The sequence below is a fragment of the Juglans regia genome, chromosome 2 (genome assembly GCF_001411555.2).
Source record: "Juglans regia cultivar Chandler chromosome 2, Walnut 2.0, whole genome shotgun sequence".
Taxonomy (NCBI): Eukaryota; Viridiplantae; Streptophyta; class Magnoliopsida; order Fagales; family Juglandaceae; genus Juglans; species Juglans regia.
In genome coordinates, this window is record NC_049902.1 from 31,991,114 (window position 1) to 32,007,693 (window position 16,580).

At 31.7% G+C, this 16,580-nt stretch overlaps 1 protein-coding gene across 1 annotated transcript; it reads left to right on the top strand.

The window, feature by feature from the left end:
* The first annotated feature begins 13,056 nt into the window (after positions 1-13,056).
* LOC109010746 (leucoanthocyanidin dioxygenase) lies at positions 13,057-15,139 on the top strand. Its single transcript, XM_018991659.2, has 2 exons — positions 13,057-13,838; positions 14,327-15,139. The coding sequence occupies exons 1-2, from the start codon at positions 13,336-13,338 to the stop codon at positions 14,889-14,891; spliced, it is 1,068 nt and encodes a 355-aa protein (XP_018847204.1). The 5' UTR covers positions 13,057-13,335; the 3' UTR covers positions 14,892-15,139.
* The last annotated feature ends 1,441 nt before the right edge of the window (positions 15,140-16,580 follow it).

The window sequence follows — 16,580 nt, forward strand, 5'->3', positions numbered from 1 at the left end:
TGAAGATGACCCAGCCGACCACATCCATAACAAAATTCCGAAAGCCTTTCATATTTGAAACAAATTTTTGCTGGCTTCTTATTAATTCTGGGTAAATTAAAGCCTTCATACAGAGGTTTCTCAGTATTTATCTCCACTCTAATTCGCATGAAAGGTTTGACACTGTTTTCCGGAAGATAAGCATAGTCAATCTCAATCAGATTTCCCAAGACTTTACCTATTTGGATCGCATTCTCAATTGTCATCATTTCTAGAGGAAGACCACAAATATGAATCCAAAAGGCTGAATAAGATAGGTCAATTTCTTGAATACTAAGTCCTGGAGGCCACTCTTTTAGGACCAAATGATAACCTTTAAAATTCCATGGGCGCTGATGAAATATCCTATTTTTCTCCATGCTTGAAGAGAAGGTGAAAAGAAAAGTATTTAAACCCAGATCTTCAATATTCAGGCCAGGTGCAAAACTCCAAACTGCTCGGATTGTGGTATAAAAGATGTGCTTATTAAGAACTTTTGTGGATACCAGCTTACCTATAAGCGCATGGTTTGAAATCTGAGCAGCTTTTTCTGTTGCTGGGACCAGGATGATGTCTTCCCAAGTCAGTGCTTTAGTTTGTTCTATAAGCTGATCGATACCTTGATTCTCCTTTGACATTTTGGGAAGATGGTTGGTGAGAATGATGAGAGTGGTTGAAAAGATTGACTAAAAGGAAAAATGGTAGATGGAACGGGACAGACGGTTAGATAAGAAGCGGGACCTAGGGGAAAAGGTATAGATTGGCTGACGGTTAGGTTAGAGGAAGGTCATGAAGATGGAAACAACAAGAGGAGAGAAAACTCATCTTTCCAGAGAGCGGTCCATACCAGTATTTACTGTATTTTTTTAAGTAATGCATTATCTGACAGTGTGGACTAATCTACCTACAAATTCATATTATAGCTAAAATCTAACATTCTAGCTAAAATTTGGACTTAGGCCATTGCCAATGCTCTTACTGGTCCACGATCAATGGTTTGGATTTAAAAATAAATTAAAATAAATTGAGATAATTTATAAATAATAAAATAAAAATTAAATTATTTATTATATTTTATATAAAAATTTAAAAATTTAAAAAAATTATTTTAATATTTAAAAAAATTAAATTATTTATTATATTTTATATAAAAATTTAAAATAATAATAATAATAAAATTAATTAAAATTAATTGATATAAATTTTGAATACAAACAATAACAGTCTATCGCTATGTCCAAAGAGCTTATTCTTCCCTTCCAAAGTGGAACCTGTTATTTCTTTTAATAATTATTTTATTATCAAAGAGTATATATCTACATTATTAAATTATAAAATTTAATTTATAAGATCTAAAATTTAAAATTTATTTTTTAAATCTAATTATGTAACATGTGGTAATGATATTTGCAATCTAAGCATATTCATTTTAAAAAAATGAATAAATATGATACTCATTTAAAAAAATTATATTTTTTAATAGTGAATATCACTTTTCTTCTAAACGAACTGTGCAAAATTTACATATTCTAAAACTATATCTACCATTATTCTTTTAATACTCAAAAAATTTATCTGAATCCTGCCCACTTTTTTTTTTTTTTCATAAGAGTGCGGCTAGAAATTCTTGTTCCAGAATTGGATTTGCCAGGGTTGAGAGGGGTAGTCCTATTCAAAAATGAAGGGTGGCAGTACATAATTTTTTTCAGCTTTGGGAGGAAATGTACAACATGCTCTCAACTGTAAATTTAGAATTAATAGTCATGGTTATGAGAAATATTTGGTATAGAAGAAATAAGTTTGTTTTTGACAAAAAATTCTTGGATCTTGCTAGTGTTTTACAGGTTTCATTGACAGGGTTTGAGGAATTCAAATTGACTCAAGGAAGGGAAATGGGGTGTGGCAAACCAGATTGCTAAGGTGGGGCAAGCGGGAGGCAAAGGGTGGAAGAAGCCAGTAAGCTCTAAACTAAAAGCCAATTTTGATGCTGCGATAAATGTATCTTCTAAGAAGTTAGGACTTGGGGTGATCATCAGAGATGAAAAGGGAGAGCTTTATGTTGTTTTATATGCTACAAGAGTATTTAGTAATGATGCTTTTGTTGTAGAGTGTTCTACACCATGGGAAGTAATGGTCCTCTGTGAAGAGCTGGAGTTAGGAGCTGTTATCTTTGAAGGGGATGCAAAGGGTGTAATTGAGGCTGTGAGCAAAAAGGATAGGGATGATTCCAACTATGGTCATCTAGTGGAAGGTCTGCAGTAGAAACTAGGACTCTTTGCCAGATGGAAGATAGGTTTTATACATCAAGAGGGCAATGAGGCTGCTCACCAATTGGCAAAATTGGCTTTACATGGGGGTTGTGATAAGTATTAGTTAGAAGAAGGGCCTGAGATGATTACAAATCAATTACTTATAGATAAATTGTATACTGACTCTGATACATAATAAATACAATGAGGTATATTGAGAGAGAGAGAGAGAGACATCAAAGTAAGCCAACAAAATCTTTTACAAGTCAATTATCGACAATCCTTACATCATTAATATCAAACTTTTTACATCTGTTAGCACAAAAACTATCAAAAAATCTGGTATTCTGATTATTTTTAAATTCAATTTAGTTTCATGAAAAATTGTGTATTTATACACTAACTTTAAAATGGAATAGAGAAATATTTTAGTCATTAAAGAATTATATAAAAATAAACTTATAAATTGATGTGATTGTATGCGATTCGTGAGATTATAAAGTTATTTTTGTTGTAAAATAAATCTAACGAATCACATGAAATCACCTCAACATATAATTTATTTTTATCTAATTTCTTTATATCTGTAGTACTTCTCAATCAAACAACTCTATTTCTTTTTAATGATTGGTTCTCATTTAGGGTTGGTTTAAATTCAGTGATGAGATGAGATAGTTTTAGATAAAAGATGAAAGTTGTAAAAATAATATTGTTATAATATTATTTTTAATATTATTATTGTTTTGAGATTTGAAAAAGTTGAGTTGTTTATTATATTTTGTGTGAAAATTTAAAAAATTATAATAAATAGATGAGATGAGAGACTTTCTGGTTCCAAACGAGGCAATGTCTAAGCACTCTAAAAGGCTTCTAATATGAGCAAAAAGGATACCCACATCCTATTACTTCACTGCCCATCATGTGTGGCAATAAAAGAGCACCATTCTCTTCCACTGTCCTAGACTACAACAGAGCCCGTTTCTATCATGTTTAATTACTTTTATAAACAAAGTTTTGAATACCGTACCGGAGGCCGTACCGTTTAAGGCACTGGAACAAAATATTTCGATATCGGTACCGTTTCATGTACCATTTCGGAATAATATTTCGGTACCGATACCGTTTCGGTACTATTTTATGTACCGTTTCGGAATAATTTATACCTGAATAAATTATATATATACAAGCATTAACTCCATTCCAAAATAACAACAAAAGAAGTCAAAAACTTAAGACTTGTATTACTTAATACTTCTCAATACAAGTCTTAAGTTTTAAGTTACAACTAACATAAATACCAACATTATCATGATAAAATCATTAACGTTACTACCGTCATAAAAAATCACTCATTCTCATTAAAAAGACAATAATGATCAGGATTCGACATGTTAATCAAAATATTTTCATCAACGTCACCACCGTTATCAACATCAACACTAACATTATCATCGTCTTCCTCATTTAGTGAGGCTAATGACTCATCAATACTTGTCCAATCCAAATCTTTTCCATCAAGAAGCTCAGATTCTTCACCCACCCACTCTTCCATCAAGTCAATATTTTCAACATTGATTGGATCTAAAGCACCTCTTTCATTTTTTATGCTCCTGTCAAAATAAAATTAAACATAAGTAAAAATGTTATATATTTTTCAACAGTGAAAAACATTAGTTATAAAAAAATTTACATCTCTTGCATTTTCAAGTTATAATGAACAAATATTAAGTCATTCAAATGTTTATGCGTTAATCTATTTCTCTTATTCGAATAAATAAAATCAAATGTGTTTCAGTTTCTCTCACATCCAGTTGCACTACAACATTGACTTAGTACTCGAACAACAAACTTTTGAAGCATTGAAACCTCGCAACCAAATTGGGTCTACCATGTAACTATAACAATAATGTAATTATAAAATATTAATTAAATGCAAATAAAAATAAAATAAGATAAAATTTAAAGTACAAAGTCATTAATAAATGATATTGCTAAATGATAATACCTGGATTAATCTTATCATGCTGGCGGATTGCTAAAGAATGTCCAAACTTACCTATTGCATTCATATACAAGTCAAGTTATGCAATGACATTGTCTTGATTATCGAGATCAAGTTTCATTTTCATAACACAGCTGTTGAAGCCTCTTACAACATCATTTTTATTTTTAAAGTTGGGGCTATAGTAAATTCCATGGTTAAGAAAACAACTCGCCGCATGTAATGGACTGTGAAACTGCTTATCCCTTCTAGAATCAATGATCCTGGTGAATGGACTAAATACACTAACTTTGTTATTGCATCTTACTTTTATGTTATCTTTGGCTCTTTCCATTGCATCATACAAGTATCTCATTATAGGCTTATCATCCTCGTCAACAGATCGTAGAACACGAACCAAAAACTCACTAATTTTAACAATAAATTGACATTGAGCCCAAAACTATTTATCTTCTAAAACGATCATAGATATCTCCTTCCCTATGTTGCTTTCAGAATGACTTGATGCAATCCATTTATCACAAGTAAACATTTTCTGAGTTATTTCTTAAACAATAGCAAGCATTGGATACTTAAAAAATTTGTCGCAAATCTTGTAATTGCAGAACGACACAAATCATGACCTTTAGTAAAGTCTTTTCTCATCAATGCCAAAACCCAATCATGGTTATATATTAACTTTGTTATCTTTTGTCTTTTTATAATATAATCAATAAGGGAAAAATGTTTTAGATCAGAAAAATTCTCCAAAATTAAGTGTATGCCATGAACTGCCCATGGAGACTAGTAGAAAGAGCCATACTTCTACTATAACTTTTTTTTTTACAGCTTTATAACTTGCATCATTATCCGTTATGAACTACACAAGATTCTCAACTCCAATTTCTTGAACAACCTTATCAAATATATTAAACAATGTTTCAACATCTTTTCTAAGACCAGATGTATCAACAGACTTCAAGAGCATTGTACCTTTCGGACAATAAACTAAAAAGTTGATTGATGATTGTTGTTTCTGGTTTATCTAACCATCTGCCATTAGTAAACAACTGGTCTGATTCCAAACCTTCTTAATTTGTTGTAAATAATCTTGAATTTCATCTATAGCCATCTTTAATAAATTTCCTCTCAACTCATATAAAGAAGGGCCTTTGAATTATGACCCGATGACAGTCATGGTATCGATAGCTGGTTGATAAAACTTGGATTGAGCAACATTGAAAGGTAAATTAGTATCATACCACCAGCATGCTACAACTATATTTGTTTTTACAATCATCTCATTTGAACACATAGAACTCTTAATTGAAGGTTGGGCCCAGGAGTTGTTCTTGGAGCAAAAGATCTACTCAATCCCCCTACTAACTTTCCAATTACAGATTCTTTCGACTTCCCCTTACCTTTTGAAAGCTGAGACTGTCCCTCCATACCATCACTATCATCAATATCAACAAATGTTAAATCTATATTGCCTCCAGTATCTGACCTTATTTTCTTTTCTTCTCTTTGCTTTTTTTTTTTCCATCAAGCAATCCTTCATTTGCCATTTTACATCTTCAGAGACATTTTTACATGCTTCTACATCGCCTGGAATCCCAGCTAGATGATGTTTCAACTGAGTGATCCCACCACCTCTAATAACTTTATTACAATATAAACATTCAGTATTATTTCTTGCCCCTGGCACTGCACGTGCATGGGCCAATACTGGATCTTTTGATTTTACAAGAGTAAGTGTTGGAGTTTAAGTCATACCACCGGTTGATTGACAACTAGACATTTTTAATTATTAAAGTATAAAAAATTAACACTAATAAGTAAGCAAAATTAAAAAAAAAAAAGTTAAAAGACGTAAGAAAACAGAGATAAGAAATATTTTTTTTTAAAAGTTATTTTTGGAATGATACAAAATCATTTTGTAAATTTGTAAAAAGATTTTTGAATTTCTTATTTTTCACCCTCCTTAATTTCACAATTTTTTTTACAATTAAATATAACCATCAATTTCATTAGATTTTTTAACAGCATATATGGGCAATTGACATTAATGACATGTAAGATCAAATAAAATCTAATGCATATGTAATAACGTATTGAAGATAATGGATGTCCATTTGGCAGGGTGCTACGATCACCCCTTTGGGGATGTTAATTTTTATTAAGGAATAGAAACAGTAAACAATTAGGGTTAATCATCCACGTTCAATACTTGAACAGTGATATATATATATATATATATATATATATCTATATTTATCATAGTGAGATGAACTTTGCTTCGCAATGGATGCAATCCACATTTCCCACATAGGCGCAAGGGACATACATGATACTATGACTAAGACTAGTACACAACATATTTGAAATTATTCATGAATTTTGAATAAAATTATATATCAAGGACTATCCATATATATATATATATTTAGATAATTTATTATAACTACAATTGTTGATTGCATCACATCTATTTTTTTTTTAAATAAAAATACATTGGGAGAAAATGACAATCCTTGACAATCAGACAATCACCCCAAAGCTATAGATATAATGTAGAATCTAAAAACAAACAAATACTATTTTTTTAAAATTATTATTTGGGACTTGGGTGCAGGGGTGTTACCGTGCTGTAGCTGCTGCTGCCGGCTGAAGGAGAAGGCTGAAATCGATTTGGGCAACAAAAAAAAATGTAAACCCTAAGTTATACATGTTACGTGAACATTCGAAATAACTCCTAAGTGTTTACTGAAATTTTAAAAATGCCATCCAAGATTCCAAACAGGCTACAGAATTTCGTACTGGCCGAAATATGTGCTTTGGCCAAAAAATCAAATATCGGCCAGTACACCTGATATTTTGGACAGTATGAAATGAATATATTACCAATATCAGATCAGTGGCCGGTATGATATATATCGGCCGTACCAACCGGTATGGTACAGTATCAAAAATACTATTTATAAATGCAGTTGATTTTCTTTCTTATCAAAGCGAGCCTTTTTTTTTTCCTTATATATAAAAATCTTAAATACATAAGTCTAGCATATACTTTTTATAAATAAAAAAAAATAGACTCCACAATAAAAAAATATAAAAACTAATTTTTACTTTATAAAATCTTTTTTTTTTTTAAATCTTGCACAAGATTTATATATTTAAAATGAGTTATGGTACATATAATCACTTTTGCTACTCCTTATATATTCTACTAATATGATTAATCAAAATAATTATTTTATATTATAAAAAAGTAACATAACTAATTATTTTAGTAAAATATATAAAGTATAAATTTTTGATTTAAAATTTGCACCTACCGTTATTATTATTATTTTTTCCCTTTCGAAAGATGGCAAAGTGATGATGCGTGAGACTAGTTGGAAATTGAAATGTACGTGACTTTTGATTAAGAGAAATTTTATTTGTAATCTTTATTTAAAGATTGTATTTAAAGATTTTTTATTAAATAAAAAAAAATCATCATTTTAGAAAAGATAGTTTTATAATTTTAAAAAATTTTAAAATTAAAATTATCTAAATTTATATTACAGTCTTTAAATAAAAATTATATCTAACATTTCACTTTGATTAATTGTGTAAAGGACATCCGAGGAAGTACATAATGGATAGACCACGTTTGCCCAATTTGTATCGGTCGGGCTTATCCACTTAGCACTTTTGTGATGTAAATAAGAATTTTTATTTGGAGCAGTCCCATCAGTTGCCACTACAATTTTATTTAATGCGTAGATGATTAGAAAATGTATATTTAATCCTAGTACATATCTATCTAAGAGCATTAGTATTAAATTTATTATTTTTATTTTTAAAATTTAAAAAAAATACATATTTTTTATAAATCTAAAACCTCTCTATTCATAACTCTATTGATTAGCTATTGATTCATCAAAATAATAATATAATATTATTATGTTAATAATAATATTTTTAATTTATTTTTTTCATATTTTAAATTATACTAACTATATGTTAATTAATAATTTAATTTGATACTTAAATTATTATTTACTAACTTAAATATATTGTGGCTTAAAATTAAGAAATAATAATTTAAATAAATAAAATAATGATTATAGAGTGTAAATAATGAATCTTTAAATTTGAAAATAAAAAAAAATATACTGTGATTAAAAACTTGACATTTGAACATATGATGAATTCAATATCAAAATTTTAAAATTAAAATCATTAAATTGTGAAGATTAGACTCATTTTAATAAATTCAATACTAATACTCTCAGTAATGACCCTCATCAAAAGTAAAACCTTGATTTCAAGATAAGGGACACCAAATAGTCATGCCACTGTGGAAAGTGGAAAATGGAAATCATGCTCAAGCTCTCATGTACAGGAGGGTTGTCCATTTTGGGTTGTCAATTTAAGAAAAAAACTGATTTTGACCGGTTGAAAAGAGTTGTCAAAATCAATTTGCGGTGGTGACTGTCCCAAGTGTCTCCAAGTAATTGTATTCTTGTGCGTGACGTTAAAGTCGAGTCCATTTTTGGGTGACAAGCGAATTTATAAATACTAAAAAAAAAAAAAAGTTACCTAATCAGTTATTTTCTATTAAATTGATTATATTATATTTTGATTAAAAAAATATTTATAATATGTCAAAATGAATCTATTTCGTCATAATAAATTACGAGAAAGATCGATTTTGTATGACAACTCATGCACTGTTATATAATATTTTGGTTATAAAATATGGAGTAGTTTGGACCAAATTTGTTTTTATAAAAATACTCAACCACTCCACTTTATATAGTTTGGTGACATGTGATTAAGCTGTAGCATGCAGAATGGATGGTAAATGTCGTCACACACCTTCTTCTACAGAATTATTAAGAAAACGGAAGATTTTTTTTTTTTTTTTTTCTATAAAGATGAATTGGTATAATAATGTCGCATTGAAAACAATGTTCTTGCCCACAGAATCGATTCCAAATTATATTTTTACTGGTTTTCATTTCATTTCATTTTATATAATTATTATAATTTTTTTAAACTCTTATATAAAATATATAAATAATACTAATTTTTTAAATCTTTAAATAAAAATTTTATTATTTTATTTAATTTTTAACAAAAACATCTCTTTCTCATCTGAAAATCAGGCCTTGTGGTTGTGCTACATGCCACGGCACACAATGTTCAACTGCCCGATTCGGAGAACCAATTAAAGGACAGGAAGGGTGAAAACGGTAAAAAAGAAAAAAAAAAGGAAATATTTTATAATCATTTTAAATATTTTTTTAATTACTAAAAAAATATATATGGAGACCCATTATCTGGACTACCATTGGACACGTTTTCCTAACAAAAAAGACGCATAATTGCTGACTGAAAGTTGAAGACACGAGTCACCTAACCCCTCATTTCCATCGATATTCCTTTCCATGGGAAAAAGTATCATCCAAGCGTCCAGGTCCTCCTATAAAGCATTTGAAAATGAAAAATATCAATCCAGTACCTCCCAGGAGTTATTTCATTTTAAGGATAAATAAATAAATAAAGATGTTTTCGCTAAATTGTCTGGCTAGGGTGCGGGTTAATACGAGTAATTCTACTTATCCTTGTTATTATTATTATTTTATAATATGATATTAAATAATTAAAAAATATTTATTATATTTTACTTATAGATTTATTATTTAATATCACATCAAAAAATATTGAGAAAATGATAATATAACGGATGATAAATAAATTTTTTCAGATTAATATTTTGTAGGATGGTGGATAAAGAGAAGTGATATTTACAATAATAGAGTGCAAAACAGTGCACTTTTTTCTTTTAAAAAAATAAATATAAAATTTATATAAAAAAATTAATTTTTTAATAATAGACTTCACTCATTTTTAAAAAAGAGTGTATACTATATATCGCTTGCCAATTGTATTTACAAAAATTCTATATACAGTCACATTTACATATTTTTTGTACACTTCATTAATATAATTAGTCGAATCACTTTTTTTTTTTAAATATAAAACAATTATTTTAACTAATTATATTAATAAAATATACTTTAATTTCTATTTGACACTAGTTGTACACCAAACACGGAGAGGTGCATGAATGAAGCTAACTGTTGAGTTAGCTGAAACGTGTATAGCCCGGGGCGATATGGTATAATGACTTTGATGCGCCATGTATTAATTGCCTCCATCCCCTGCCGACCATATAAATATAATTCGGATCATGTCGGATATGTTTGCAAACTCTTAATTTAAATGAAAAATGTTCATAGATTATAAAGTTATGCAAAATTAAGCCATGGGTTTCATTAAAAATTAAATTTGGATAGTTAAAATTTGTGAAAAATATGTTTTATTGATTAAACCTTTATAAATGTATTAACTATATATTAGGATTAAAACATAAAATTCTAAAACTTAAAAAAATTTACCAAAAAAAGAAAAAATGACAAGGGCCGCTTGATCGTAAGATCAGGTGGCCACCAGACATGGATGGCCCTTTTCTCTTTTCAAGTTTCTGATTTTTAACTGCTATTTACAAATTATTTGAAGACACTATCCAAATTAAGCCTAATCAATCGTATGCATTCTTAAGAACAACCTCAAGAATTACCGTGCAGATTCGTGAAGACTCTTCATGCGAAAGTTACGGGTAATGCAAACAGATCTCATGTGCGCGACTTGGTAAAACGGGCCATTTCTTGCATTACTCTTCCAATCATGACCATGGTTTCAACTTTCACATCGAAAAAGACGCCCCATTTAGCTAACCCTAGCTAGCTAGCTAGCTAGATATTGCATGTATATATATTATTTTAAGGCTTTCTTCCGTCTTTTTCCTCAATTTTGTAATGCGCGCTTATTTCACTTAAAATACATTAATATATTTAAAATTATTTTTTTAAATATTAAATAAAAAAAATTATCAATTGGTCAACTTGAACAGTCAAATTAAGAGGTAAAATAGTTTTTTTCTTTACCTTAAAACAAACAAAAAACAACATGTATTGCATGATGCGGAAATGAATGCTACCAAAAATAAAAAAAAAAACAACTTTTTGCACCGCTTAATATCGTCGCAAAAAATATGATCAGCTTCACAACTAGTTTTTAGCATCACTTACAAATTGGCGCAAGATGGTAGGTAATACTGAGTTCTAAAAGTCCTTATGAACTAATTACCATAATCGAAATAAAATAACCCCATAAATTAAAATTTAACAGAAGGGTTTCACTTGTGCATATGGGCAAAGATTATGGCTTGTTTGTATAGTGAAATGATATATTTTTAGATAAGTTGAATAAAATATTGTTAGCATAAGAAGATTTTTCCCTCAAGGCCCAAAAGGCATATTAAGCCCGGCTCGAAGCAGAAAGTCATCAACTCAACCCATTAAGAGACTCCTTTGTATATGACCTATAAGAGGGATGGTGTTGTAGATGATAAAACTCGTCGATCTGAAGACCCTTCGAGGAGTGTCCAGTTCTCGAGTGCTCGCCTACACAGCAGGAGTAATTTACGAAGAATCGTTGATCTACTGATAAGAAGGGCATGAACGGACTAGAAGGAAAATAGACTAAGATGAGAAAGTTGGAGAACCACACCGTATTAGTGGTTTCGCCACCTGAACAACACGTCACATTAATGATGCAGTCGTAGAGTCACGCCACATTTAAAGATTTTGATAAAAGGAACAGTACGGGAAATACGGACTTATGAAAGAAGGCACGGTCTGCTTTTCAGGCCTATAATATAAATAACAAATCTCAGGCACGAGAATAGCTCTCTGATCCTTAGACTCTTTTACTTGTTTACTACACTCCAAAAATATTTACTAATTTTGACATCAGAGGTTCCCGGCCCCAAGGCTGCCCTCTCAAAGCTGCAGTGTTTTCTACGTTGTGCAGGGCCTGTTTTCGAATACCTATGTTGTCGAAACTTGACCCAAAGGCGTGCGAAACAAAACGTTAACAGTTAGAATATTATTTTTTAATATTATTATTGTTTTGAGATTTAAAAAAGTTGAATTATTTATTATATTTTGTGTAGAAATTTAAAAAAGTTATAATGATAAGATGAGATGAAACTATCTATATATTCAAGAGTACTACTACGGGTTCCAAATTCAGGATCCAAAAACTATCCCGAATAGTGTAAATTTTTTCTTTCTTTTTTTTTTTGTATTTTTTTAATTATCATAAATATTTTTTAAAATAAATAAAAAATTCACAATATTATTAAAAAATGTTTTCTTAATCATTTGGTAAAAAAAAAAAATTCCATTCAAGATATTTTTTAAATCTCGAATTTGAGAGCCAAAGCATTTCTCTATATTCAAACAGGGCCTAAAGCATTCTTGTTTTCATCGAAACGAGTTTGACTTTTGCATTAAGGCGAGGGCCATGTTTTAACATTTTGCCTCCTTCGTCAAGTTTGCTCTGATCTCCTAGAAAACAAGATCAAATGGCCACTGATTTTTTATATATCAATTAATATTTATATATAATGAGGGTTATATGTATATATATAAAGTCTTTTTATATATAATAAATCTAGTAAATAAAAATATAAGTAAAATTATAAAGATACAGGATCTTTAAAAAGCGACTACCTGCTCGAGAAGCTACTTGACAATGGTAAGTGTTAGCCCGTGCTTGAACCTCTGGTCAACGACACTTTCTCGTATTCGACCCGAGTCTTTGGGTAAGGTGTGTGGGATAGTCACGTGAACAACCAACCAGCACGGGCTCTTTCTCTGCCCCTCTCGCCATGACGGGTAGCTTCACGCCCCTGTCTTACGGTCTGATCTCTCTCTTTCGAACGCTTCTGCACCCTCCATTGATGCAGTAGTTTATTACCCTTCGGTGGGCGGACTCTATCGCCGAAACATGTTCGTTATAAAAAGCTGTGAGAAACGTTAGCATCGGAGCACGTATTGGTTTGCCATTTTATAAGACTTCAGAGGGTGCGAAAAGAGTACTCTGTGTCTGTGCTGCCAGAGAAGAAAGAGGCGGCAAGTTAAAACAAAACGAAACGACCCAAAGCGTGCTGATATTATTACAATGGTGACTTCAGTTTTACCAAGAGTTGAGAGCTTGGCAAGCAGCGGGATTCAGGCAATCCCGAAGGAGTACGTGAGGCCCCAAGAAGAGCTAAACAGCATCGGCAACGTTTTCGAGGAGGAGAAAAAGGAAGAAGGGCCTCAGGTACCGACCATTGATTTGAGGGACATAGACTCCCAGGACGAAGCTGTTCGACAAAAATGTCGTGAGGAGTTGAAGAAAGCTGCCGTGGATTGGGGTGTCATGCACCTCGTCAACCATGGCATCTCAGACGAGCTTATTGACCGGGTGAAGATAGCCGGAAAGCAATTCTTTGATCTTTCCGTGGAGGAGAAGGAAAAGTACGCTAATGACCAGGCATCGGGCAGGATTCAAGGCTATGGCAGCAAGCTGGCCAATAACGCTAGCGGCCAGCTCGAGTGGGAGGATTATTTCTTCCACCTCGTCTACCCTGAGGACAAGCGCGACATGTCCATCTGGCCCAGGACACCCAGCGACTACGTGTAAGCTAAGCTAAATCTTTATTTGTTTTTACACACACACACAAAATGATATCTCTTGAATATAATTATTTCCGGAATTGATGAAAGTCTTACCGAAGGATCTGTCAGATTTATAATTCGGATGAGTTTAGCAAAAAGATCACGAAAGGTTTGTACGAAGTTTGTATCTTTGGAACTTGTATTTAATATTATTCACCTCTATCTTTATGAAAAGTAATTTGTATAAATTCTAAATGGATAAGTTTCATAATAATTTTTATAAAAAAATAGATTTCATATTAAAAAAATATAAAAAAACTATTATTTATTAATAAGATCTATTATTTCACAAAAAATTCGTATAAAATATATCTATTTGAAATTTATATCTAACATTTTTCTTTATTCGATTATGTTGGATTTCGAGCTGTAACATTGATCTGATCCCCAAATTAATTTTATATATATACTATGGAAATCTCCATCACCAACATTTATATATATTGCAGTGAGGCAACAGCCGAGTACGCGAAGCAACTGAGAGGCCTAGCAACCAAGATATTTTCCGTTCTATCTCTTGGCTTGGGATTGGAAGAAGGGAGGCTAGAGAAGGAAGTCGGCGGCCTTGAAGAACTTCTTCTGCAAATGAAAATCAACTACTATCCCATATGCCCTCAACCCGAACTCGCTCTTGGCGTCGAAGCCCACACGGACATAAGCGCACTGACCTTTATCCTCCACAACATGGTGCCCGGCCTGCAACTTTTCTACCAAGGCAAATGGGTCACCGCGAAATGCGTTCCAAACTCCATCATCATGCACATTGGGGACACCATAGAGATTTTGAGCAACGGCAAATACAAGAGTATTCTTCACAGGGGGCTGGTCAACAAGGAAAAGGTCAGGATCTCGTGGGCGCTGTTCTGCGAGCCACCGAAGGAGAAGATCATCCTGAAACCACTGCCGGAGGTTGTGTCCGAGAAAGAGCCTGCACTCTTCCCACCTCGCACCTTTGCTCAGCATATTGAGCACAAATTATTCAAGAAGACCCAGGATTCTCTTGCCTTGAAATGAGCCAGCCATATCTGCACGGTTGCCACTAAGATTTAATTTATTGTCAAATATTGGACATCAGACTATCCTGTGTTATTGCTCCGTTGTTTTGCACTTTTTGTTTCATGCGGCTCTCTGGCTGTCGCTATGCCGTTGGCTATTGGTTTGTCCTTTCGATTAGCTACTTCTCTGTCTCCTTATTAAATAAAACTTCATTATAACCAAGGATGTTTTTAATTAATCACCTATATTTGTAGGGTATTTCATCACCTATCATGTTTTCTTTCTTTCCTTTTTTGAAAATTTAATTACTGTGCTTTATTTATTTCAAAAACTCAAAAACCAATATGTACGGAATAGAAATATTCTAACCGTCCAAGTAAATAACTGTTATAAATAATGAAGAAACTAATAGATTTGTATAACAAAAAATTTTGGGATCTATATTGATAAGTTTAGAATTTTATAAAATTTTGTAGAGCATATGGAGATTATAAATTTTTTTGGGAGGCTATTTTCTGTATTTATAAAATTATGATTAAAAACTAGGGTATATTTTGATTTTTTTAAAAATTTTGGGGGGGCCATGATACATGTAGGTTCGCCACTGCTCGTAGGGTTGTGTAAGACCTACTAAAAGTCGGGTTTGATCAACACATTTTTTTTTAAATGTTCTTATTTTTCAAAGATGGCAGTGTCAGAAATCCTACGAGAGTTCTGCTTCAACATCGATCAACACCGCCTGCTTCAACATTGTTGGAGAGTTATGCTTCTTCAATATTCAAAGTAAATTTAACTTAAAAAGATGAGGTACAAAAAAAGAAATGGAGAAAAGAAATGGAGACAGAAAAAAATGTTTATTTGGTAAAGTAAGTTAAGCATACTCGAACAAGAGTATCGTGCGATTTAAGTCTCTGCACGACGTGTTTCCTCAAGTCACGTATTCCGCTCTGATCGTCATCATCATTCGCGCAATCCTCCACCAACTCATACCTACAATCCAAAAATAATCAGATTTTGAATACAACATTTAAATATATATGTATTATGACTGGCGGCTGACCTTTCTTTTAACACTTAGGAACCACAACACCAACCTCAGGAGGAAGAACATGTTGCTTGGGGAAAGAAATGGAGTGACGAACAAAGGAATGGAGGCAATGGGAAATGAGTAAGAGAATGGGAAGGCTAGGGTTTCATTTGCTTGACTTTACGGGTTAAAATCGACATTTGACGGGTTTGACCCAAAAATACATTAACCCGCATTTTATCAGTTGGGTCGGGTTAAGTCATTCAGACGGGCCAAGCCTGCGATTTTTCTGCCCAGGCCTACTTGTGATAGGGATCAATTGTAATGGAAATGGGATGTTAAGGAAATCTTGAAGTGAATGGAAGTTGTTGATGGATTGTAGATAACAAAATGGAAAATGACAAACATGGCTTATCAACTCGAGATATTCACTCTTCAAGAAACAAGCTCATGAATATTAGGAAAAGGAAGTAAAAAAATAAAAAAGAAATAAGTCCTATTGTTGATTTATAAATTGATATAATTTCATATAATACATCTAAAGTTCTTTTTTTATAACATATTGGCCAAGATGTCATGGTGATTTTAGCCAAGATTGATAATTTCTTGTGTCATATTGATTTTGTTTTGATTTGGTAATTTGCTGATTTTGTTTGATTTTGGCCAAGATTGGTAACTTG

Coding starts and splice junctions, on each gene's coding strand:
- LOC109010746 (XM_018991659.2), top strand. CDS start 13,336: ATGGTGACTTCAGTTTTACCAAGAGTTGAGAGCTTGGCAAGCAGCGGG. Junction 13,839..14,326: donor AGGACACCCAGCGACTACGT/GTAAGCTAAGCT, acceptor TATATATTGCAG/TGAGGCAACAGCCGAGTACG.